The sequence below is a fragment of the Panulirus ornatus genome, chromosome 7 (genome assembly GCF_036320965.1).
Source record: "Panulirus ornatus isolate Po-2019 chromosome 7, ASM3632096v1, whole genome shotgun sequence".
In the NCBI taxonomy this organism is placed as follows: domain Eukaryota; kingdom Metazoa; phylum Arthropoda; class Malacostraca; order Decapoda; family Palinuridae; genus Panulirus; species Panulirus ornatus.
The window spans coordinates 49,310,760-49,336,700 of record NC_092230.1 but is presented as its reverse complement, the minus strand read 5'-3'; the positions used below and the strand labels follow the sequence as shown (position 1 = coordinate 49,336,700).

Below are 25,941 nucleotides of genomic sequence, written 5' to 3'. Positions count from 1 at the left end.
TTCAGGTGTTATTAGCCAGAACAATAGGCAGATTTCACTTCATTCATTTTTGTGTCACATCCTTAGACTCATGTCTTATAACAATTAATGTTTCAGGATCTCTGTTTTGCTTACTTGCTTCTACTATTCCTCTCCTTAGTATGCTGCCTCTGCTGTTGTGGGAAACCAGGAGTAAACAGCTCTTTATGTAATAGTATGATTTGCATTGATTCCATCAGCAAGCAGCTGTGTGACTAGGTGTATACTTTATATGCTGTTAAATATGGACATATTTCATTCTTTGTAGAGAGATATTCATGGTTTGGGGAGTTTCTTTGCTTAATAATGAACCACAAAATCCTGTACTGCAAGACCTTTCTGACAAAAGTTAGCATAAGGGCTGTAAAAGAGAAAGTCAGAACTACTAAAGAATGATCTCTTCTTTGCAACACCTGCTGAAAATTTGTTATTTGTGAGCTGATTCAACTTGTGTGTATCAATAAGCCCAACTCAAATGTGCAAGTCATTTTACTCCTTAGTATAACAGACAGTCAGTTAACTCCATTTCTGCAGACAGTAACTCAGTTTGCTGAGAGTAACAAATTGATTTGATCCATACTATGATATATCTGTGAAAGCACATTTACCATAAAGGGAGACACAGTTGGTAAGATTACGCAAGGAGGATATATTTTGATATTGATATTCATGTGTTCAGATCATTGTGGTGAGTCTTTTATTCCAATACTAGTTGAAAAAAACAGAGAAAAGCATTACAATTTGTGAAGAAAAGGCCAGCCAGTGTAGTATGTTTTATCAGTACTACAACTCTCATTGTTCTTGTGTCTCAAGCTTCTTATTTTTCATATTCATATTGTAAACCTCATATCATAACCAGTGCAAGCTTCACAAAAGATGTGAATTTCTCTCATGGTTTCTTTCATTTCACATCCATGATCAATGGGTGTACACCTGTCAAATCCCATCAGGCTCGAAGGGTATTCAGTTACTTGTAATCAAGTAGTTATTTCCCTATTAGGGGCGATCGTAGCCTAGCTGTTAGTATTCCTGACTACCACGCAAAAGGCCCTGGATTCAAATTCTGGCAATTGGAGGGTATATGTGTTGTATGAAAGTGCATGTTCATATACCTCTGTGTTTGTACAGTCAGGTTCTGTAAAGTGCTAGTTGCTGGCAATGTGAGCCTGATAGGATTTGACTGGTGTAGACCCTATTGCTCATGGATGTGAGATGAAGAGTATTCAATTACTTCTAATCGAATAGTTATTTCCCTGTTAGGGACCATAGCCTGTCTGTTAGCATTCCAGACAACCATACAAAAGGTCCTGGGTTCAAATCCTGGCTGTTGGAAAGTATTATGTGTTTTTATGAAAGTGCACGTTCTTATGCACTATATGCACCATGTTTCCTGTGGGACGGGGTAGCAGCAGGAATGGATGAAGGCAAGCGAGTTTAAATATGTACATATGTATATATGTATATGTCTGGGTATGTGTATGTATATGTGTGTATATTGATATGTATATGTATGTATATGTGCATTTATGGGCTTTTATGAATATACATATACATATATATATTCCTGGGATAGGGTATTCCTGGGGATAGAGGAGAAAGAATACTTCCCATGTATTCCCTGCGTGTCGTAGAAGGTGACTAAAAGGGAAGGGAGCGGGGGGCTGGAAATCCTCCCCTCTCGTTTTTTTTTTTTTTTCCCAAAAGAAGGAACAGAGAAGGGGGCCAGGTGAGGATATTCCCTCAAAGGCCCAGTCCTTTGTTCTTAATGCTACCTCGCTATCGCGGGAAATGGCGAATAGTATGAAAAAAAAAAAATGAATATACACGTGTATATGAGTAGATGGGCTATTCTTTGTCTGTTTCCTGGCATCAGCAAGGTAGCACCAGGAAACAGACAAAGAATGGCCCATCCACTCATATACACATATACATACATAAATGCCCATACACACACATATACATACATATGCATATACATATGAACATATACACAGACATATACATATATACACACACATTTGCTTGCCTTCATCCATTCCTGGCACTACTCCACCCTACAGGAAATAGCATCACTACGCCCTGCTTAAGCGAGGCAGCACTAGGAAAACAGATAAAAAAGGCCACAGTCATTTACACTCAATCTAGCAATCATGTGTAATGTGCCAAATCCACATCCGGACCCCACAGACCTTTCCAAGGTTTACCCCACACATTTTACATACCCTGATTCAGTCCATTGACAGCACATCGACCCTGGTATACCACATCATTCCAATTCACTCTATTCCTTGCACACCTCTCACGCTCCTGCATGTTCAGGCCCTGATTGCTTAAAAGCTTTTTCACTCCATCCTTTCACCTTCAGTTTAGTCTCCCGCTTCTCCATGTTCCCTCCGCCTCTGACACATATCCTCTTTGTCAACCTTTCTTCACTGGTTCTCTCCATATGTCCAAACCATTTTAACACACCCTCTTCTGCTCTTTCAACCACTTTCTTTTTATTACCACACATCTCTCTTACCCTTTCATTACTTCTCAATCAAACCACCTCACACTACATATTGCTCTCAAACATTTCATCTCTTACACATCCTCCCTCCGTACAACCCTATCTATAGCCCATGCCTCGCACCCATATAATATTGTTGGACCTACTATTCCTTCAAACATGCCCATTTTTTCTCTCCGAGATAATGTTCTCTCTTCCCACACATTCTTCATCGTTCCTAGAACCTTTGCCCCCTTCCCTACCTTGTGACTCATTTTGTCTGTTTCCTGGCATTACCTTGTTGATGCAGGAAACATTGATCATGTATAATGAATTTTTTTTTTTTTTTTTTTTTTTTTTTTTGCTGTCTCCCGCGTTTGCGAGGTAGCGCAAGGAAACAGACGAAAGAAATGGCCCAACCCACCCCCATACACATGTATATACATACGTCCACACACGCAAATATACATACCTACACAGCTTTCCATGGTTTACTTCAGATGCTTCACATGCCTTGATTCAATCCACTGACAGCACGTCAACCCCGGTATACCACATTGCTCCAATTCACTCTATTCCTTGCCCTCCTTTCACCCTCCTGCATGTTCAGGCCCCGATCACACAAAATCTTTTTCACTCCATCTTTCCACCTCCAATTTGGTCTCCCTCTTCTCCTCGTTCCCTCCACCTCCGACACATATATCCTCTTGGTCAATCTTTCCTCACTCATTCTCTCCATGTGCCCAAACCATTTCAAAACACCCTCTTCTGCTCTCTCAACCACGCTCTTTTTATTTCCACACATCTCTCTTACCCTTACGTTACTTACTCGATCAAACCACCTCACACCACACATTGTCCTCAAACATCTCATTTCCAGCACATCCATCCTCCTGCATACAACTCTATCCATAGCCCACGCCTCGCAACCATACAACATTGTTGGAACCACTATTCCTTCAAACATACCCATTTTTGCTTTCCGAGATAATGTTCTCGACTTCCACACATTCTTCAAGGCTCCCAGAATTTTCGCCCCCTCCCCCACCCTATGATCCACTTCCGCTTCCATGGTTCCATCCGCTGCCAGATCCACTCCCAGATATCTAAAACACTTCACTTCCTCCAGTTTTTCTCCATTCAAACTCACCTCCCAATTGATTTGACCCTCAACCCTACTGTACCTAATAACCTTGCTCTTATTCACATTTACTCTTAACTTTCTTCTTTCACACACTTTACCAAACTCAGTCACCAGCTTCTGCAGTTTCTCACATGAATCAGCCACCAGCGCTGTATCATCAGCGAACAACAACTGACTCACTTCCCAAGCTCTCTCATCCCCAACAGATTTCATACTTGCCCCTCTTTCCAAAACTCTTGCATTCACCTCCCTAACAACCCCATCCATAAACAAATTAAACAACCATGGAGACATCACACACCCCTGCCGCAAACCTACATTCACTGAGAACCAATCACTTTCCTCTCTTCCTACACGTACACATGCCTTACATCCTCAATAAAAACTTTTCACTGCTTCTAACAACTTGCCTCCCACACCATATATTCTTAATACCTTCCACAGAGCATCTCTATCAACTCTATCATATGCCTTCTCCAGATCCATAAATGCTACATACAAATCCATTTGCTTTTCTAAGTATTTCTCACATACATTCTTCAAAGCAAACACCTGATCCACACATCCTCTACCACTTCTGAAACCACACTGCTCTTCCCCAATCTGATGCTCTGTACATGCCTTCACCCTCTCAATCAATACCCTCCCATATAATTTACCAGGAATACTCAACAAACTTTTACCTCTGTAATTTGAGCACTCACTCTTATCCCCTTTGCCTTTGTACAATGGCACTATGCACGCATTCCGCCAATCCTCAGGCACCTCACCATGAGTCATACATACATTAAATAACCTTACCAACCAGTCAACAATACAGTCACCCCCTTTTTTAATAAATTCCACTGCAATACCATCCAAACCTGCTGCCTTGCCGGCATTCATCTTCCGCAAAGCTTTTACTACCTCTTCTCTGTTTACCAAATCATTTTCCCTAACCCTCTCACTTTGCACACCACCTCGACCAAAACACCCTATATCTGCCACTCTATCATCAAACACATTCAACAAACCTTCAAAATACTCACTCCATCTCCTTCTCACATCACCACTACTTGTTATCACCTCCCCATTTGTGCCCTTCACTGAAGTTCCCATTTGCTCCCTTGTCTTACGCACTTTATTTACCTCCTTCCAGAACATAATGAATAATGAATATGAATAATTATTATTATACTTGATTGCCATTTCCAGCATCATTGAGGTAGTGCCAGGAAACAGATGAAGAACAATGCATCCACTCATATACACATATATATACGTTAATGCCCATACATGCACTTATACATAGCTATACATATACATATCAACCTTTACACATACGTATACATATACCTACGCATACACAGACATATACATATATACACATTTACATATTCGTACTTGCTTGCCTTTATCCTTACGTACATTCATTTGTGTGTTTGTACTTGTTTGCCGTCATCTATTCCCGATGCCACCCATGAAAGAAAAGAAAAAATGATAATGTGTTCATTCTTTTCTTTCCCCCACACCTGATTGCTGCCCCCTTTGTCAGCAATATAGCATCAGGAAACAGATGAAGAAAGGCCACATCTGTTTGCATCCATATATGAGCTGTCATGTGTATAGTCTCCAAATATTTTGTTTGTTGCTTGGACAGCACAAAAGTTGTGTTCTGTCATCCTAGCATTCTAATAGCCACTTACCGACCAGCTGAGTTGAAAATATATGAGTGAAAAATATAGAAACACTGTGTGAGTTATCAGAAGCTGCTTCCTGATTTATAACTTCACTGTTTATCACTCTTGGGAATTTCAAATGCCTCAGACATAATATGGCACATCAGCAGTCAGTAGGTAAACAAACAGGACACAAGGAGTTGCTCTTGTGATTTAGGGACTTTTATGTACCTGATCCAACCTGTGGGATTGGAAATGGAGCTAAGATAGATTTTCATTCCTGCCTTTAGAGTAAAAACTTGAACCTTTTATTTTCTTCTGTACTCTGCTACCATTTTTTTTTTTTTCACTTTAGAAGAACCCCTAGACTGCACATGTGTTTCTAACTGAATTATCCATGGAGCATTCATGTCCTTATACCATATACCTTTTCATTTAGTTTTGCACATTTCATTGACATCCATATCTTTTAAAAAGAAATTTGAAAATATCCTCTTGCCTTTCTATGCTTTTGTTTTTATAAAGAAGCAATTTTACTCCTAAGCTTTTGAAAGTTGCTTTCCTTACACCTTTGCTTGTACCCCTTTGCCCCTGCTGGATGTGTCCTGATTAAATGTTTGAATAATTAATTTCCCTAATAAAGAATGATGGTTACATTTGCTTTCAATTGAAAGATATTTTGGAGTAACCCATGAATAGTTCTGATAATAATTACTTTTCAATGAATGATTATTCCTAAAAGTTTTTCCTGGCTCACAAACCCAGTTTTTGTTGACAGTAAATGTTTAATCATGAGGCATTAAACTGTAGACTAATTTTAAGGATCCTTATTAGAGTGTGAATAAAATCATTGATTTATTAGATAATTGTTTCAGAAAAGTGAATTATAATTACTGAAACCAATGATGAAAGCAAAATAGCTTGGAGAGGGAGCCTTAAAGAGTATATTTACATATCTCTGCCTGTTTTAAGACAGCTTAGCCCATTGTAGACTTCATACATTATGTTGTCTGAACTGAATGAGGTTTTGGGATTTTTTTTTTTTTCCAAAAGAAGGAACAGAGAAGGAGGCGAGGTGAGGACATTCCCTCAAAGGCCCAGTCCTCTGTTCTTAACGCTACCTCGCTAACGCGGGAAATGGCGAATAGTATGAAAAAAAAAAATTCATGTGAGAAACTGCAGAAGCTGGTGACTGAGTTTGGTAAAGTGTGTGAAAGAAGAAAGTTAAGAGTAAATGTGAATAAGAGCAAGGTTATTAGGTACAGTAGGGTTGAGGGTCAAATCAATTGGGAGGTAAGTTTGAATGGAGAAAAACTGGAGGAAGTAAAGTGTTTTAGATATCTGGGAGTGGATCTGGCAGCGGATGGAACCATGGAAGCGGAAGTGGATCATAGGGTGGGGGAGGGGGGTGAAAATCCTGGGAGCCTTGAAGAATGTGTGGAAGTCGAGAACATTATCTCGGAAAGCAAAAATGGGTATGTTTGAAGGAATAGTGGTTCCAACAATGCTGTATGGTTGTCAGGCGTGGGCTATGGATAGAGTTGTGCGCAGGAGGGTGGATGTGCTGGAAATGAGATGTTTGAGGACAATGTGTGGTGTGAGGTGGTTTGATCGAGTAAGTAACGTAAGGGTAAGAGAGATGTGTGGAAATAAAAAGAGCGTGGTTGAGAGAGCAGAAGAGGGTATTTTGAAATGGTTTGGGCACATGGAGAGAATGAGTGAGGAAAAATTGACCAAGAGGATATATGTGTCGGAGGTGGAGGGAACAAGGAGAAGTGGGAGACCAAATTGGAGATGGAAAGATGGAGTGAAAAAGATTTTGAGTGATCGGGGCCTGAACATGCAGGAGGGTGAAAGGAGGGCAAGGAATAGAGTGAATTTGGATCGATGTGGTATACCGGGGTTGATGTGCTGTCAGTGGATTGAATCAGGGCATGTGAAGCGTCTGGGGTAAACCATGGAAAGCTGTGTAGGTACGTATATTTGCATGTGTGGACGTGTATGTATATACATGTGTATGGGGGTGGGTTGGGCCATTTCTTTCGTCTGTTTCCTTGCGCTACCTCGCAAACGCAGGAGACAGCGACAAAGCAAAAAAATATATATATATATATATATATATATATATATATATATATATATATATATATATATATATATATATATATATATATTATCCCTGGGGATAGGGAGAAAGAATACTTCCCACGTATTCCCTGCATGTCGTAGGAGGCGACTAAAAGGGAAGGGAGCGGGGGGCTGGAAATCCTCCTCTCTTTATTTTAGTTTTCCTAATGAAGGAACAGAGGAGGGGGCCAAGTGAGGATATCCCCTCAAAGACTCAGTCCTCTGTTCTTAACGCTACCTTGCTAACGCAGGAAATGGCGAATGATATGAAAAAAAAAAAGAAAAGGGGGGGGATAAGAGTGAGTGCTCAAATTGCAGAGGTATAAGTTTGTTGAGTATTCCTGGTAAATTATATGGGAGGGTATTGATTGAGAGGGTGAGGGCATGTATGGAGCATCAGATTGGGGAGGAGCGGTGTGGTTTCAGAAGTGGTGGAGGATGTGTGGATCGGTGTGTTTGCTTTGAAGAATGTATGTGGGAAATACTTAGAAAAGCAAATGGATTTGTATGTAGCATTTATGGATCTGGAGAGGGCATATGATAGAGTTGATAGAGATAATCTGTGGAAGGTATTAAGAATATATGGTGTGTGAGGCAAGTTGTTAGAAGCAGTGAAAAGTTTTTATCGAGGATGTAAGGCATGTGTACTTGTAGGAATAGAGGAAAGTGATTGGTTCTCAGTGAATGTAGGTTTGCGGCAGGGATGTGTGATGTCTCCATGGTTGTTTAATTTGTTTATGGATGGGGTTGTTAGGGAGGTGAATGCAAGGGTTTTGGAAAGAGGGGCAAGTATGAAGTCTGTTGTGGATGAGAGAGCTTGGGAAGTGAGTCAGTTGTTGTTCACTGATGATACATCGCTGGTGGCTGATTCATGTGAGAAACTGCAGAAGCTGGTGACTGAGTTTGGTAAAGTGTGTGAAAGAAGAAAGTTAAGAGTAAATGTGAATAAGAGCAAGGTTATTAGGTGCAGTAGGGTTGAGGGTCAAGTCAGTTGGGAGGTAAGTTTGAATGGAGAAAAACTGGAGGAAGTAAAGTGTTTTAGATATCTGGGAGTGGATCTGGCAGCAGATGGAACCATGGAAGCGGAAGTAAATCATAGGGTGGGGGAGGGGGCGAAAATCCTGGGAGCCTTGAAGAATGTGTGGAAGTTGAGAACATTATCTCGGAAAGCAAAAATGGGTATGTTTGAAGGAATAGTGGTTCCAACAATGTTGTATGGTTGCGAGGCGTGGGCTATGGATAGAGTTGTGCGCAGGAGGATGGATGTGCTGGAAATGAGATGTTTGAGGACAATGTGTGGTGTGAGGTGGTTTGATCGAGTAAGTAACGTAAGGGTAAGAGAGATGTGTGGAAATAAAAAGAGCGTGGTTGAGAGAGCAGAGGAGGGTGATTTGAAATGGTTTGGGCACATGGAGAGAATGAGTGAGGAAAGATTGACCAAGAGGCTATATGTGTTGGAGGTGGAGGGAACAAGGAGAAGTGGGAGACCAAATTGGAGGTGGAAAGATGGAGTGAAAAAGATTTTGAGTGATCGGGGCCTGAACATGCAGGAGGGTGAAAGGAGGGCAAGGAATAGAGTGAATTGGATCGATGTGGTATACCGGGGTTGACGAGCTGTCAGTGGATTGAATCTGGGCATGTGAAGCGTCTGGGGTAAACCATGGAAAGTTGTGTGGGGCCTGGATGTGGAAAGGGAGCTGTGGTTTCGGGCATTATTGCATGGCAGCTAGAGACTGAGTGTGAACGAATGGGGCCTTTGTTGTCTTTTCCTAGCGCTGCCTCGCACACATGAGGGGGGAGGGGAATGGTATTCCATGTGTGGCGAGGTGGCGATGGGAATGAATAAAGGCAGACAGTGTGAATTGTGTGCATGGGTATATATGTATGTGTCTGTGTGTGTATATATATATGTGTACATTGAGATGTATAGGTATGTATATTTGCGTGTGTGGGCATGTATGTATATACATGTGTATGGGGGTGGGTTGGGCCATTTCTTTCGTCTGTTTCCTTGCGCTACCTCGCAAATGTGGGAGACATCGACAAAGCAAAATAAATATATATATATATTTTTTTTTTTTTTTTTTTTTTTTTTTTTTTATACTTTGTCGCTGTCTCCCGCGTTTGCGAGGTAGCGCAAGGAAACAGACGAAAGAAATGGCCCAACCCCCCCCCCACACACATGTACATACGTCCACACACGCAAATATACACACCTACACAGCTTTCCATGGTTTACCCCAGACGCTTCACATGCCTTGATTCAATCCACTGACAGCACGTCAACCCCTGTATACCACATCGCTCCAATTCACTCTATTCCTTGCCCTCCTTTCACCCTCCTGCATGTTCAGGCCCCGATCACACAAAATCTTTTTCACTCCATCTTTCCACCTCCAATTTGGTCTCCCTCTTCTCCTCGTTCCCTCCACCTCCGACACATATATCCTCTTGGTCAATCTTTCCTCACTCATTCTCTCCATGTGCCCAAACCATTTCAAAACACCCTCTTCTGCTCTCTCAGCCACGCTCTTTTTATTTCCACACATCTCTCTTACCCTTACGTTACTCACTCGCTCAAACCACCTCACACCACACATTGTCCTCAAACATCTCATTTCCAGCACATCCATCCTCCTGCGCACATCTCTATCCATAGCCCACGCCTCGCAACCATACAACATTGTTGGAACCACTATTCCTTCAAACATACCCATTTTTGCTTTCCGAGATAATGTTCTCGACTTCCACACATTTTTCAAGGCTCCCAAAATTTTCGCCCCCTCCCCCACCCTATGATCCACTTCCGCTTCCATGGTTCCATCCGCTGACAGATCCACTCCCAGATATCTAAAACACTTCACTTCCTCCAGTTTTTCTCCATTCAAACTCACCTCCCAATTGACTTGACCCTCACCCCTACTGTACCTAATAACCTTGCTCTTATTCACATTTACTCTTAACTTTCTTCTTCCACACACTTTACCAAACTCAGTCACCAGCTTCTGCAGTTTCTCACATGAATCAGCCACCAGCGCTGTATCATCAGCGAACAACAACTGACTCACTTCCCAAGCTCTCTCATCCCCAACAGACTTCATACTTGCCCCTCTTTCCAGGACTCTTGCATTTACCTCCCTAACAACCCCATCCATAAACAAATTAAACAACCATGGAGACATCACACACCCCTGCCGCAAACCTACATTCACTGAGAACCAATCACTTTCCTCTCTTCCTACACGTACACATGCCTTACATCCTCGATAAAAACTTTTCACTGCTTCTAACAACTTGCCTCCCACACCATATATTCTTAATACCTTCCACAGAGCATCTCTATCAACTCTATCATATGCCTTCTCCAGAGCCATAAATGCTACATACAAATCCATTTGCTTTTCTAAGTATTTCTCACATACATTCTTCAAAGCAAACACCTGATCCACACATCCTCTACCACTTCTGAAACCGCACTGCTCTTCCCCAATCTGATGCTCTGTACATATATATATACATATATATATATATATATATATATATATATATATATATATATATATATATATATATATATATATATATATGTATGTGAGAAATACTTAGAAAAGCAAATGGATTTGTATGTAGCATTTATGGATCTGGAGAAGGCATATGATAGAGTTGATAGAGATGCTCTGTGGAAGGTATTAAGAATATATGGTGTGGGAGGAAAGTTGTTAGAAGCAGTGAAAAGTTTTTATCGAGGATGTAAGGCATGTGTACGTGTAGGAAGAGAGGAAAGTGATTGGTTCTCAGTGAATGTAGGTTTGCGGCAGGGGTGTGTGATGTCTCCATGGTTGTTTAATTTGTTTATGGATGGGGTTGTTAGGGAGGTAAATGCAAGAGTTTTGGAAAGAGGGGCAAGTATGAAGTCTGTTGGGGATGAGAGAGCTTGGGAAGTGAGTCAGTTGTTGTTCGCTGATGACACAGCGCTGGTGGCTGATTCATGTGAGAAACTGCAGAAGCTGGTGACTGAGTTTGGTAAAGTGTGTGGAAGAAGAAAGTTAAGAGTAAATGTGAATAAGAGCAAGGTTATTAGGTACAGTAGGGTTGAGGGTCAAGTCAGTTGGGAGGTGAGTTTGAATGGAGAAAAACTGGAGGAAGTGAAGTGTTTTAGATATCTGGGAGTGGATCTGGCAGCGGATGGAACCATGGAAGCGGAAGTGGATCATAGGGTGGGGGAGGGGGCGAAAATTCTGGGGGCCTTGAAGAATGTGTGGAAGTCGAGAACATTATCTCGGAAAGCAAAAATGGGTATGTTTGAAGGAATAGTGGTTCCAACAATGTTGTATGGTTGCGAGGCGTGGGCTATGGATAGAGTTGTGCGCAGGAGGGTGGATGTGCTGGAAATGAGATGTTTGAGGACAATGTGTGGTGTGAGGTGGTTTGATCGAGTGAGTAACGTAAGGGTAAGAGAGATGTGTGGAAATAAAAAGAGCGTGGTTGAGAGAGCAGAAGAGGGTGTTTTGAAGTGGTTTGGGCACATGGAGAGAATGAGTGAGGAAAGATTGACCAAGAGGATATATGTGTCGGAGGTGGAGGGAACAAGGAGAAGAGGGAGACCAAATTGGAGGTGGAAAGATGGAGTGAAAAAGATTTTGTGTGATCGGGGCCTGAACATGCAGGAGGGTGAAAGGAGGGCAAGGAATAGAGTGAATTGGAGCGATGTGGTATACCGGGGCTGACGTGCTGTCAGTGGATTGAATCAAGGCATGTGAAGCGTCTGGGGTAAACCATGGAAAGCTGTGAAGGTATGTATATTTGCGTGTGTGGACGTAAGTATATACATGTGTATGGGGGGGGTTGGGCCATTTCTTTCGTCTGTTTCCTTGCGCTACCTCGCAAACGCGGGAGACAGCGACAAAGTATAAAAAAAAAAATATATATATATATATATATATATATATATATATATATATATATATATATATATATATATATGCAGGATATTGGAAATATGTATGAAAAAAATATATATTTTTTTTTTTCATACATATTCGCCTTATTCTGCATTAGCGAGGCAGTGTTAAGAACAGAGGGATGAGCCTTAGAGGGTATATCCTCACTTGGCCTACCTCTCCGTTCCTTCTTTTGGAAAATTATAAACAGGAAGAGAAGATTTCCAGCCCCCCGCTTCCTCCCCTTTTTATCGCCTTCTACGACACGCAAGGAATAGGTGGGAAGTATTCTTTCTCCCCTATCCCCAGGGATAATATATATTCATATTTTTTTTTTCTTTTTTTTTTTATTATACTTTGTCGCTGTCTCCCGCGTTTGCGAGGTAGCGCAAGGAAACAGAAGAAAGAAATGGCCCAACCCCCCCCCATACACATGTATATACATACGTCCACACACGCAAATATACATACCTACACAGCTTTCCATGGTTTACCCCAGACGCTTCACATGCCTTGATTCAATCCACTGACAGCACGTCAACCCCGGTATACCACATCGCTCCAATGCACTCTATTCCTTGCCCTCCTTTCACCCTCCTGCATGTTCAGGCCCCGATCACACAAAATCTTTTTCACTCCATCTTTCCACCTCCAATTTGGTCTCCCTCTTCTCCTCGTTCCCTCCACCTCCGACACATATATCCTCTTGGTCAATCTTTCCTCACTCATTCTCTCCATGTGCCCAAACCACTTCAAAACACCCTCTTCTGCTCTCTCAACCACGCTCTTTTTATTTCCACACATCTCTCTTACCCTTACGTTACTCACTCGATCAAACCACCTCACACCACACATTGTCCTCAAACATCTCATTTCCAGCACATCCATCCTCCTGCGCACAACTCTATCCATAGCCCACGCCTCGCAACCATACAACATTGTTGGAACCACTATTCCTTCAAACATACCCATTTTTGCTTTCCGAGATAATGTTCTCGACTTCCACACATTCTTCAAGGCCCCCAGAATTTTCGCCCCCTCCCCCATCCTATGATCCACTTCCGCTTCCATGGTTCCATCCGCTGCCAGATCCACTCCCAGATATCTAAAACACTTCACTTCCTCCAGTTTTTCTCCATTCAAACTCACCTCCCAATTGACTTGACCCTCAACTGTACCTAATAACCTTGCTCTTATTCACATTTACTCTTAACTTTCTTCTTCCACACACTTTACCAAACTCAGTCACCAGCTTCTGCAGTTTCTCACATGAATCAGCCACCAGCGCTGTATCATCAGCGAACAACAATTGACTCACTTCCCAAGCTCTCTCATCCCCAACTGACTTCATACTTGCCCCTCTTTCCAAAACTCTTGCATTTAACTCCCTAACAACCCCATCCATAAACAAATTAAACAACCATGGAGACATCACACACCCCTGCCGCAAACCTACATTCACTGAGAACCAATCACTTTCCTCTCTTCCTACACGTACACATGCCTTACATCCTCGATAAAAACTTTTCACTGCTTCTAACAACTTTCCTCCCACACCATATATTCTTAATACCTTCCACAGAGCATCTCTGTCAACTCTATCATATGCCTTCTCCAGATCCATAAATGCTACATACAAATCCATTTGCTTTTCTAAGTATTTCTCACATACATTCTTCAAAGCAAACACCTGATCTACACATCCTCTACCACTTCTGAAACCACACTGCTCTTCCCCAATCTGATGCTCTGTACATGCCTTCACCCTCTCAATCAATACCCTCCCATATAATTTACCAGGAATACTCAACAAACTTATACCTCTGTAATTTGAGCACTCACTCTTATCCCCTTTGCCTTTGTACAATTATTTTTCTAATATACTTTGTCGCTGTCTCCCACGTTAACAAGGTAGCACAAGAAAACAGATGAAAGAAGGGCCCAACCCACCCACATACACATGTACGTACATACACATCCACACGCGCACATATACATACCTATACATTTCAAAGTCTACATATATATATATATATATATATATATATATATATATATATATATTTTTTTTTTTTTTTCATACGATTCGCCATTTCCCGCATTTGCGAGATAGCGTTAAGAACAGAGGACTGGGCCTTAGAGGGAAAATCCTCACCTGGCCCCCTTCTCTGTTCCTTCTTTTGGAAAATTAAAAAAAAAAAAATGAGAGGGGAGGATTTCCAGCCACCCGCTCCCTCCCCTTTTAGTTGCCTTCTACGACACGCAGGGAATACGTGGGAAGTATTCTTTCTCCCCTATCCCCAGGGATATATATATATATATATATATATATATATATATATATATATATATATATATATATATATATATATATTTTTTTTTTATACTTTGTCGCTGTCTCCCGCGCTTGCGAGGTAGCGCAAGGAAACAGACGAAAGAAATGGCCCCACCCCCCCCCCCATACACATGTATATACATACGTCCACACACGCAAATATACATACCTACACAGCTTTCCATGGTTTACCCCAGACGCTTCACATGTCTTGATTCAATCCACTGACAGCACATCAACCCCGGTATACCACATCGCTCCAATTCACTCTATTCCTTGCCCTCCTTTCACCCTCCTGCATGTTCAGGCCCCGATCACACAAAATCTTTTTCACTCCATCTTTCCACCTCCAATTTGGTCTCCCTCTTCTCCTTGCTCCCTCCACCTCCGACACATATATCCTCTTGGTCAATCTTTCCTCACTCATCCTCTCCATGTGCCCAAACCACTTCAAAACACCCTCTTCTGCTCTCTCAACCACGCTCTTTTTATTTCCACACATCTCTCTTACCCTTACGTTACTCACTCGATCAAACCACCTCACACCACACATTGTCCTCAAACATCTCATTTCCAGCACATCCATCCTCCTTCGCACAACTCTATCCATAGCCCACGCCTCGCAACCATACAACATTGTTGGAACCACTATTCCTTCAAACATACCCATTTTTGCTCTCCGAGATAATGTTCTCGACTTCCACACATTCTTCAAGGCCCCCAGAATTTTCGCCCCCTCCCCCACCCTATGATCCACTTCCGCTTCCATGATATATATATATATATATAGATATTATATATATATATATATATATATATATATATATATATATATATATATATATATATATATATATATATTTTTCTTTCTTTCAAACTATTCGCCATTTCCCGCATTAGCGAGGTAGCGTTAAGAACAGATGACTGGGCCTTTGAGGGACTACCCTCACCTGGCCCAATTCTCTGTTCCTTCTTTTGGAAAATTAAAAAAAAAAATGAGAGGGGAGGATTTCCAGCCCCCCGCTCCCTCCCCTTTTAGTCGCCTTCTACGACACGCAGGGAATACGTGGGAAGTATTCTTGCTCCCCTATCCCCTATGTATATATATATATATATATATATATATATATATATATACATGCACAGACATATACATATATACACATGTATATAATTCATACTTACTGCCTTTATTAATTCCCGTCGACACCCCGCCACACACGAGACTTTTCAGCCTCCCACTCCCTCCCCTTTTTATCGCCTTCTACAACACGCAGGGAATACGTGGGAAGTATTTTTTCTCCCCTATCCCCAGGGATAATATATATTTATATTATTTTTTTATTATACTTTGTCGCTGTCTCCCGCGTTAGTGAGGTAGCAAAAGGAAACAGATGAAAGAAGGGCCCAACCCACCCACATACACATGTATACACATACACATCCACCCATGCACATATACATACCCATACGTTTCAAAGATACATTTATATACATACACAGACATATACATATATACACATGTACATAATTCATACTGTCTGCCTTTATTCATTCCCGTCAACACCCGGCCACACATGAAATTACCCACCCCACACACGTGCGAGGTAGCACTATGAAAAGACAACAAAGGCTACATTCATTCACACTGTCTCTGGCTGTCATTAATAATGCACCGAAACCACAGTTCCCTTTCCACATCCAGGCCCCACAAAACTTTCCAGGGTTTACCCCAGACACTTCACATGCCCTGGTTCAATCCATTGACAGCACATCAACCGTGGTAAACCACATAGTTTCAATTCACTCTATTCCTTGCATGCCTTTCACCCTCCTGCATGTTCAGGCCTCAATCACTCAGAATCATTTTCATTCCATCTTTCCACCTCCAATTTGGTCTTCCACTTCTCGTTCCCTCCACCTCTGTCACATATATCCTCTTTGTCAATCTTTCCTCACTCATTCTCTCCATGTGACCAAACCATTTCAAAACACCTTCTTCTGCTCTCTCAATCACACTTTTTATTACCATGCACCTTTCTTACCCTTTCATCACTTACTTGATCAAATACATGTATATTGCAAGGGGTCATAGTGGTGCACATGATCTAGTATATGCATGAAACCACAGGAGAATGAAGCACAATCAGTTCCCAGGTGCACTTTTGTGTTATGATCACATCATCAGGGGAGATAAAAAAAATGAGATAGAAGATGCAAAACAGTCATTTGATATACAAGGAAGAGGTGTAGCTAAGAAGCCATTAGTAAACAAGCATTACCAGATGGTGGTGTTTGGGTCAGGCTTCATGCCTGTCATAAAATTTCATTATGTAGGCAGGAAAGGTAGTTGTTTACAAATCTTGCCTATGACAAAGCTATCAAGTTTGTATAGACCCTCACTGATATTATTATTAGAATTTTTCATGTTTTTGATAATAGAAGATTCAATGATATTTCTCTTGGTGAAGGAGTTACGTTAATAATTGAATTTGCATTACACCAGTCCATACAGTGGTCATGATTTTTAACATGATTAAACAAATCATTGGATACTTGTCCTGTTCTCATACTATATATATGTTTCTTAAGTATGACATAAAGATCTGTAACAGTCTCTCCAACATATAACAGTTTTTACATGGGACTTTGTAAACTGCCCACAGAAATTTCTGGTGAGTTTTTGATGAAGATATTCTTTATAGTTTTGTTATTGCTGAAGGCTACATGTACGTTAAAGAATTTGAGCAACCTGAGAATTAATATAAGATTATCTCTGAAAGGGAGAATGAAAAGATTCTTAGTATCAAGGGAAGGTTAGGATTTACCTCTATAGAATTATTTCTTTGCCAGTTTAAGGGATTTATCAATGAAAGATCTATGATACTTTATCTTGGATCCAATGGAATATATCTTCTCAGAGTTATGCATAATGCCCTAAGGAACATCAATTGGAATGATGATAATTTGACTCTCACATTGAACTGAGTAATAATGAATATATGAACAAACATTGGTGGGTTTTCTGTATATACCAAACTTAAACATATTTCTATCCCTAAGGATCATGCAGTCTAAAAATGGTAACATATAAATATTTTCCACTTCCACAGTGATATTGATAGAAGTTACTAAATTGTTAAGTAAAGAGAGGAATGTTTGTAAATTTTCATTTGTTGGCCAAACACAAAGAACATCATCTACATACTTAAACCAAATTGCTGAGGGTAGTAATTTTGTTTCAGAGAATTCCATGTAAAGATTATTTGATAATAGTAAAAGAGGGTAACCCATCGCCAAATCAAATTTCTGAGCATAATTTTTTTTTTTTTTTTTTATACTTTGTCGCTGTCTCCCGCGTTTGCGAGGTAGCGCAAGGAAACAGACGAAAGAAATGGCCCAACCCCCCCCCCCATACACATGTACATACACACGTCCACACACGCAAATATACATACCTACACAGCTTTCCATGGTTTACCCCAGACGCTTCACATGCCTTGCTTCAATCCACTGACAGCACGTCAACCCCTGTATACCACATGACTCCAATTCACTCTATTTCTTGCCCTCCTTTCACCCTCCTGCATGTTCAGGCCCCGATCACACAAAATCTTTTTCACTCCATCTTTCCACCTCCAATTTGGTCTCCCTCTTCTCCTCGTTCCCTCCACCTCCGACACATATATCCTCTTGGTCAATCTCTCCTCACTCATTCTCTCCATGTGCCCAAACCATTTCAAAACACCCTCTTCTGCTCTCTCAACCACGCTCTTTTTATTTCCACACATCTCTCTTACCCTTACGTTACTTACTCGATCAAACCACCTCACACCACACATTGTCCTCAAACATCTCATTTCCAGCACATCCATCCTCCTGCGCACATCTCTATCCATATCCCACGCCTCGCAACCATACAGCATCGTTGGAACCACTATTCCCTCAAACATACTCATTTTTGCTTTCCGAGATAATGTTCTCGACTTCCACACATTTTTCAAGGCTCCCAAAATTTTCGCCCCCTCCCCCACCCTATGATCCACTTCCGCTTCCATGGTTCCATCCGCTGACAGATCCACTCCCAGATATCTAAAACACTTCACTTCCTCCAGTTTTTCTCCATTCAAACTCACCTCCCAGTTGACTTGACCCTCACCCCTACTGTACCTAATAACCTTGCTCTTATTCACATTTACTCTCAACTTTCTTCTTCCACACACTTTACCAAACTCAGTCACCAGCTTCTGCAGTTTCTCACATGAATCAGCCACCAGCGCTGTATCATCAGCGAACAACAATTGACTCACTTCCCAAGCTCTCTCATCCCCAACAGACTTCATACTTGCCCCTCTTTCCAGGACTCTTGCATTTACCTCCTTTACAACCCCATCCATAAACAAATTAAACAACCATGGAGACATCACACACCCCTGCCGCAAACCTACATTCACTGAGAACCAATCACTTTCCTCTCTTCCTACACGTACACATGCCTTACATCCTCGATAAAAACTTTTCACTGCTTCTAACAACTTGCCTCCCACACCATATATTCTTAATACCTTCCACAGAGCATCTCTATCAACTCTATCATATGCCTTCTCCAGATCCATAAATGCTACATACAAATCCATTTGCTTTTCTAAGTATTTCTCACATACATTCTTCAAAGCAAACACCTGATCCACACATCCTCTACCACTTCTGAAACCGCACTGCTCTTCCCCAATCTGATGCTCTGTACATGCCTTCACCCTCTCAATCAATACCCTCCCATATAATTTACCAGGAATACTCAACAAACTTATACCTCTGTAATTTGAGCACTCACTCTTATCCCCTTTGCCTTTGTACAATGGCACTATGCACGCATTCCGCCAATCCTCAGGCACCTCACCATGAGTCATACATACATTAAATAACCTTACCAACCAGTCAACAATACAGTCACCCCCTTTCTTAATAAATTCCACTGCAATACCATCCAAACCTGCTGCCTTGCCGGCTTTCATCTTCTGAGCATAATATTCTCCATTAAATTGAAATACACAGTCTTTGATATACAATTTCAGTAAACAGAATTTGAAACAGGAATTTGAAACAGATATATTAGTATTATCCAAGACATCAACCAAATATTCTAAGAGGTTATCAACTGGAACTTTTGTGAACTAGGAGGAAACATCAAAACATACCAGTTTGAAATCAAAATCAACAAGGATATCAGTAAGCTTGTTAACTAAATCTATATTGTTCATAGTATTAGAATTTAGCATAATCATGCTAAAAATTATGACCATTGTATTAACTGGTGTAACACTGATTCATTTATTAATTGTAACTCCTTTACCTCAAGAAATGTCAGTGAATCTTCTATTATTGAATACACAAAGAATTTTAACATTAATATTAGTGAAGGTCTATACAAACTTGATAGCTTTGTCTTAGCCAAATTTGTAAACAATTCCCTTTCCTGTCCACAATAGAATTTTATGACAGACATGATGCCAGACCCAAACACCACCAACCCAAATACCACCACCTGGAAACGCTTGTTTACCTATGTTGTCTTAGCTATGTCTCTTCCTTGTATATCAACTAACTGTTTTACATCTTCTGTCTCATTCTTGTATCTCCCCTAACACTGTGATCATTACAAGAAAGTACACTTGGGAACTTATCATGTTTCATTTTCTTGTGGTTTTATCCATTTTTTTCTTCTCTTTTTTGACACATACTCATCATTTCATGGATTAGAGAAGAAACTTTGAAGAATAGATGAATGAGCCTTTGAGGGAAAACTCCTCACTTGGCCCCCATCTTTGTTCCTTGTTTTGGGAAAGTAAAACTGGAGGTATGATTTCCAGCCCCCCCTTTTAGTGACCTTCTATGACACACAGGGAATACATGGGAAGTATTCTTTCTTCCCTATCCATAGCACCAGGAACATATGAAGAATGGCCACATCCACTCACATCCATCCTCTAGCTGTCGGTTGTGATGCATCATAACCACAGCTCTCTATCCCCAGTCGACAAGAAGGCCCCACAGACATTTCCATGATTTACCTCGGACGTTTCATTCATTCTGGTTCAGTCCATTGACAACACAGCGATCCCATTATATCACATCATTCCAATTCACTTTGTCCCATGCATTCCTTTCAATCTCCTGAATGTTCAGGTCCTGATTGCTCAAAAGCTTTTCACTCTATCTTTTCATCTCCAATTTGATCTCCCCATTTTCCATGTTACCCTCTACTTTTAACACACATATCCTCTTTGTTAACCTTTCCTCACTCATTCTCTCCATATTTGTTAACTTTTCCTCACTCATTTTCTCCATATGTCCAAACCATTTTAGCACACCCACTTCTGCTCTCCTTACCACACTCTCTTTATTTTCACACATCTCCTCCCCTTTCATTACTTACTCAGTCACACCTCTTCACACCACCGCATATGGTCTTCAGACATTTGATTTCCAACACATTTACTCTCCTTCACATAGCCTAATCTATATCCTGTGCCTGGCATCCATATAATATTGTGAGATTACCATTCCTTCAGACATACCCATTTTTGCCCTCCCTGACAACATTCTCCACACATTATTAATTGCTTCCAGAACCTTCACCCAATCCCCCACCCTGTGACCCACTTTTTCCATGATTCCATACTCTGCTATGTCTACTGCCAGATATCTAAAACACGTTGCTTCCTCCAAATTTTTTTCCATTCAAACTCACCCCGGCTAACCTGTCCCTCATGCCTGCTGAACATTATAACCTTGCTTTTATTCCCATTCACTCTCAACTTTTTTTTTCCTTTCACACACTCTTCCAAACTCAGTCACTGAAATAATTCTTTATCTAAAAATCTTATGTACTTAGAATTTTAAAGATACTTTGCGCTAATTATATTACTGTTATGATGACTGATTTCAATGTGGAAATTACCTGGCCTTAACTACCTTTATTTTCAGATCAGCAGATCTACAGATCCACATGTTTTGTATTTAATGATGAGGAAGGTCTGTTCTTTAGTAATTAGACTAACATGTTCATTTAGTGTGATACCTAACAAAGTTTGTCACTAAAAAAAAAAAGAATATTATTTCAGCAGAGTATTGATTGCTGAACACCTCAGTTTTGAATATACAGTAAGCCTCAACAGTACAGCTCAAGCAAGAATTGCTTGATTCTAAACTCTGGTTTGCTGTAAGGGAAGAATAATGTTGTATGTTATATTCAGGAGGGTAATATTCTCTTAAACCTTTAATTAGATACAATAAAACCTCTGAAAGCTGGACTCTGTGGAAATGCCTTTCCAATGATAGAATCTTTCAAGCATATTGATAAAGTTTTTCCTTTTACATTGATGCTAGTCTTTCAGTTGAATAGAATTATACAGTAAAAGCTACATTATCCTTGGAATTCATTCATACTGGTACTGAAGACATTTTATCTTTTAAATGAGTACAATATGGAAGATAGATTCATATACATTTCCTACTGAAGAGATGGAGCCATAGTGTGATGCAGTTTGGAATAGTAGTGAGAGAAGTTTGCAACTAAAGTTCTTTACCAAGAACTTTGGACATGTTGAAATATTGTTGAACAAATGGAAGGTTGTAGCTACATAGCCTTATTATTGATATTGTTCTGTCAAGCCATTTGGTAGGCCTCACATTAACAGAATATCATTTACTGCAGATTAGAGTAATCTCCCACTACATATTACATATCTCTCTGCATGCACTGTACATACATCATTATTTATTTTGACAATTACAGGAAGGAAATAGGCCATTTAATGAACAGTTATGAACAAAGTAATGTGACAAATCTGAATCCTCAAATTGTGAGATGAGGACTGCAATCCCTGAAGTCTGGCTACCCTCTGGTTTTCAAGGTCCTAACATCTAGAAGACAAAATATCCTGGCATTTATCATTGATGACATGCTAAGATGTTGTGGGTCTTATGTAAAATTCATAGGTTATTAGATATAAATAAATTTATGACAAAAGCAAGGAAATGCTCTTATTCAAATGACAGTATTTCTCTTGGTCAAAGTTTATCAAGTCACAAAGAGATGAAACCAAAACTGACATACATAAAAGGAAATCAAACAACAACAGACCACTGAGTCCTTATGAGGTTCTTTGTAATAATGAAAAAGCTCAGAAACTCATAGATCAGTATGGCAAGAGTAGAAAGACATATAAGTATTTCGGAAAGAACATGTAAACTTTTCATGTTTACATGAAAAAGGGGGTATGAATAAAGTCAGTCGTGGCTTTGAATCAAAAGATTTATTAAGTCCTCTCCTAAATGTCTCTATGGTACTGCTTTCAACTTATGATTGGCAAATCATTGCATATGTAAACAATGTTGTTGAAGAAAAAGTACTTTGCCCCTTTTGAAGTAAAATGTGTTCCCATGAATGTAAGTGAAATTAAAAATTTATCTTTAGTAGCTTGTTAGGTCAAGATTATTGGAACCTTTGATAATGTATCATGTCTTCTCTTAACTTTCTCTTTTTTTAAGGTTTATATATATAAATCACTTCATCAACTCTCACAGGCTTTATTTCTCAGTTTAAGAATCATCTTGGAAGCTTGCCTATGCACTGTTTCCATTCTTTCTATATCTTTTTCAAGTAGGATGACCAAAACTGAACACAGCATGCAAACTGGAGGTACACTATTGAGTTGTAAAGAGTGAGAGTAATTTTCTTAGATGTAAATTCAGAAGCCTTGCCTATGAATCCAAGAATTTTGTGTGATCTTTTTACCACTCTGTACTTCTCACTTGTTTTATGCACCAGAGATTATTGTACCCAAGTCTTTTGCCTCATGGACATTATGCAGCTCAGCAGATTTCACACTGTAACTTACCTTCTTGGTTTTACTATCAATACATAAAGTTTGACTGTAATGACATTAAAACTTATTTGCCATATATGACTCCATTCCATCAAACTTTCTGCATCAATTTGCTTTTATTTCCTGGAGGGATGACTGATCATTATCTTGTGGAGGCTAAGGTGAAGATTTGTAGAGGTTTTCAGAAAAGAAGAGAGAATGTTGGGGTGAAGAGAGTGGTGAGAGTAAGTGAGCTCGGGAGGGAGACTTGTGTGAGTACCAGGAGAGACTGAGTGCAGAATGGAAAAAGGTGAGAACAAAGGACATAAGGGGAGTGGGGGAGGAATGGGATGTATTTAGGGAAACAGTGATGGCTTGTGCAAAAGATGCTTGTGGCATGAGAAGCGTGGGAGATGGGCAGATTAGAAAGGGTAGTGAGTGGTGGGATAAAGAAGTAAGATTATTAGTGAAAGAGAAGAGAGAGGCATTTGGACAATTTTTGCAGGGAATATTGCAAATGACTGGGAGATGTATAAAAGAAAGAGGAAGGAGGTCAAGAGAAAGGTGCAAGAGGTGAAAAAGAGGGCAAATGAGAGTTGGGGTAAGAGAGTATTATTAGATTTTAGGGAGAATAAAAAGATGTTTTGGAAGGAGGTAAATAAGTGCATAAGACAGGGAACAAATGGGAACATCAGTGAAGGGGGCTAATTGGGAGGTGATAACAAGTAGTGGTGATGTGAGAAGGAGATGGAGTGAGTATTTTGAAGGTTTGTTGAATATGTTTGATGATAGAATGGCAGATATAGGGTGTTTTGGTCGAGGTGGTGTGCAAAGTGAGAGGGTTAGGGAGGATGATTTGGTAAACAGAAAAGAGGTAGTAAAAGCTTTGCAGAAGATGAAAGCTAGCAAGGCAGCGGGTTTGGATGGCATTGCAGTGGAATTTATTAAAAAAGGGGGTGATTGTATGGTTGACTGATTGGTAAGGTTATTTAATGTATGTATGATTCATGGTGAGGTGCCTGAGGATTGGCGGAATGATTGCATAGTGCCATTGTACAAAGGCAAAGGGGACAAAGGTGAGTGCTCAAATTACAGAGGTATAAGTTTGTTGAGTATTCCTGGTAAATTATATGGGAGGGTATTGATTGAGAGGGTGAAGGCATGTACAGAGCATCAGATTGGGGAAGAGCAGTGTGGTTTCAGAAGTGGTGGAGGATGTGTAGATCAGGTGTTTGCTTTGAAGAATGTATGTGAGAAATACTTAGAAAAGCAAATGGATTTGTATGTAGCATTTATGGATCTGGAGAAGGCATATGACAGAGTTGATAGAGATGCTCTGTGGAAGGTATTAAGAATATATGGTGTGGGAGGCAAGTTGTTAGAAGCAGTGAAAAGTTTTTATCGAGGATGTAAGGCATGTGTATGTGTAGGAAGAGAGGAAAGTGATTGGTTCTCAGTGAATGTAGGTTTGCGGCAGGGGTGTGTGATGTCTCCATGGTTGTTTAATTTGTTTATGGATGGGGTTGTTAGGGAGGTGAATGCAAGAGTTTTGGAAAGAGGGGCAAGTATGCAGTCTGTTGTGGATGAGAGAGCTTGGGAAGTGAGTCAGTTGTTATTCGCTGATGATACAGCGCTGGTGGCTGATTTATGTGAGAAACTGCAGAAGCTGGTGACTGACTTTGGTAAAGTGTGTGAAAGAAGAAAGTTAAGAGTAAATGTGAATAAGAGCAAGGTTATTAGGTACAGTAGGGTTGAGGGTCAAGTCAATTGGGAGGTAAGTTTGAAGGGAGAAAAACTGGAGGAAGTAAAGTGTTTTAGATATCTGGGAGTGGATCTGGCAGCGGATGGAACCATGAAAGCGGAAGTGAATCATAGGGTGGGGGAGGGGGCGAAAATCCTGGGAGCCTTGAAGAGTGTGTGGAAGTCGAGAAAATTATCTCGGAAAGCAAAAATGGGTATGTTTGAAGGAATAGTGGTTCCAACAATGTTGTATGGTTGCGAGGCGTGGGCTATGGATAGAGTTGTGCGCAGGAGGGTAGATGTGCTGGAAATGAGATGTTTGAGGACAATGTGTGGTGTGAGGTGGTTTGATCGAGTAAGTAATGTAAGGGTAAGAGAGATGTGTGGAAATAAGGAGAGCCTGGTTGAGAGAGCAGAAGAGGGTGTTTTGAAATGGTTTGGGCACATGGAGGGATTGAGTGAGGAAAGATTGACCAAGAGGATATATGTGTCGGAGGTGGAGGGAACGAGGAGAAGTGGGAGACCAAATTGGAGGTGGAAAGATGGAGTGAAAAAGATTTTGTGTGATCGGGGCCTGAACATGCAGGAGGGTGAAAGGCGGGCAAGGAATAGAGTGAATTG

The 25,941-nt window shown here is 40.6% G+C and overlaps 1 protein-coding gene across 9 annotated transcripts in view; it reads left to right on the top strand.

The window, feature by feature from the left end:
- The window catches only part of Sap47 (Synapse-associated protein 47kD), a 237,540-nt gene that overhangs the window by 198,056 nt on the left and 13,543 nt on the right, over positions 1 to 25,941 (top strand). For 4 of the 9 annotated variants that reach the window (XM_071663769.1, XM_071663770.1, XM_071663771.1 and 1 more), the window contains one exon: positions 21,698 to 21,745. The exons of 4 other annotated variants lie outside the window; for them this stretch is intronic. In XM_071663769.1, the coding sequence (XP_071519870.1) occupies positions 21,698 to 21,745 (48 nt within the window). Of the gene's footprint in view, positions 1 to 21,697; positions 21,746 to 22,508; positions 22,535 to 25,941 lie in introns of those variants that run through there. One more of the 9 variants, XM_071663776.1, reaches the window with a different exon arrangement.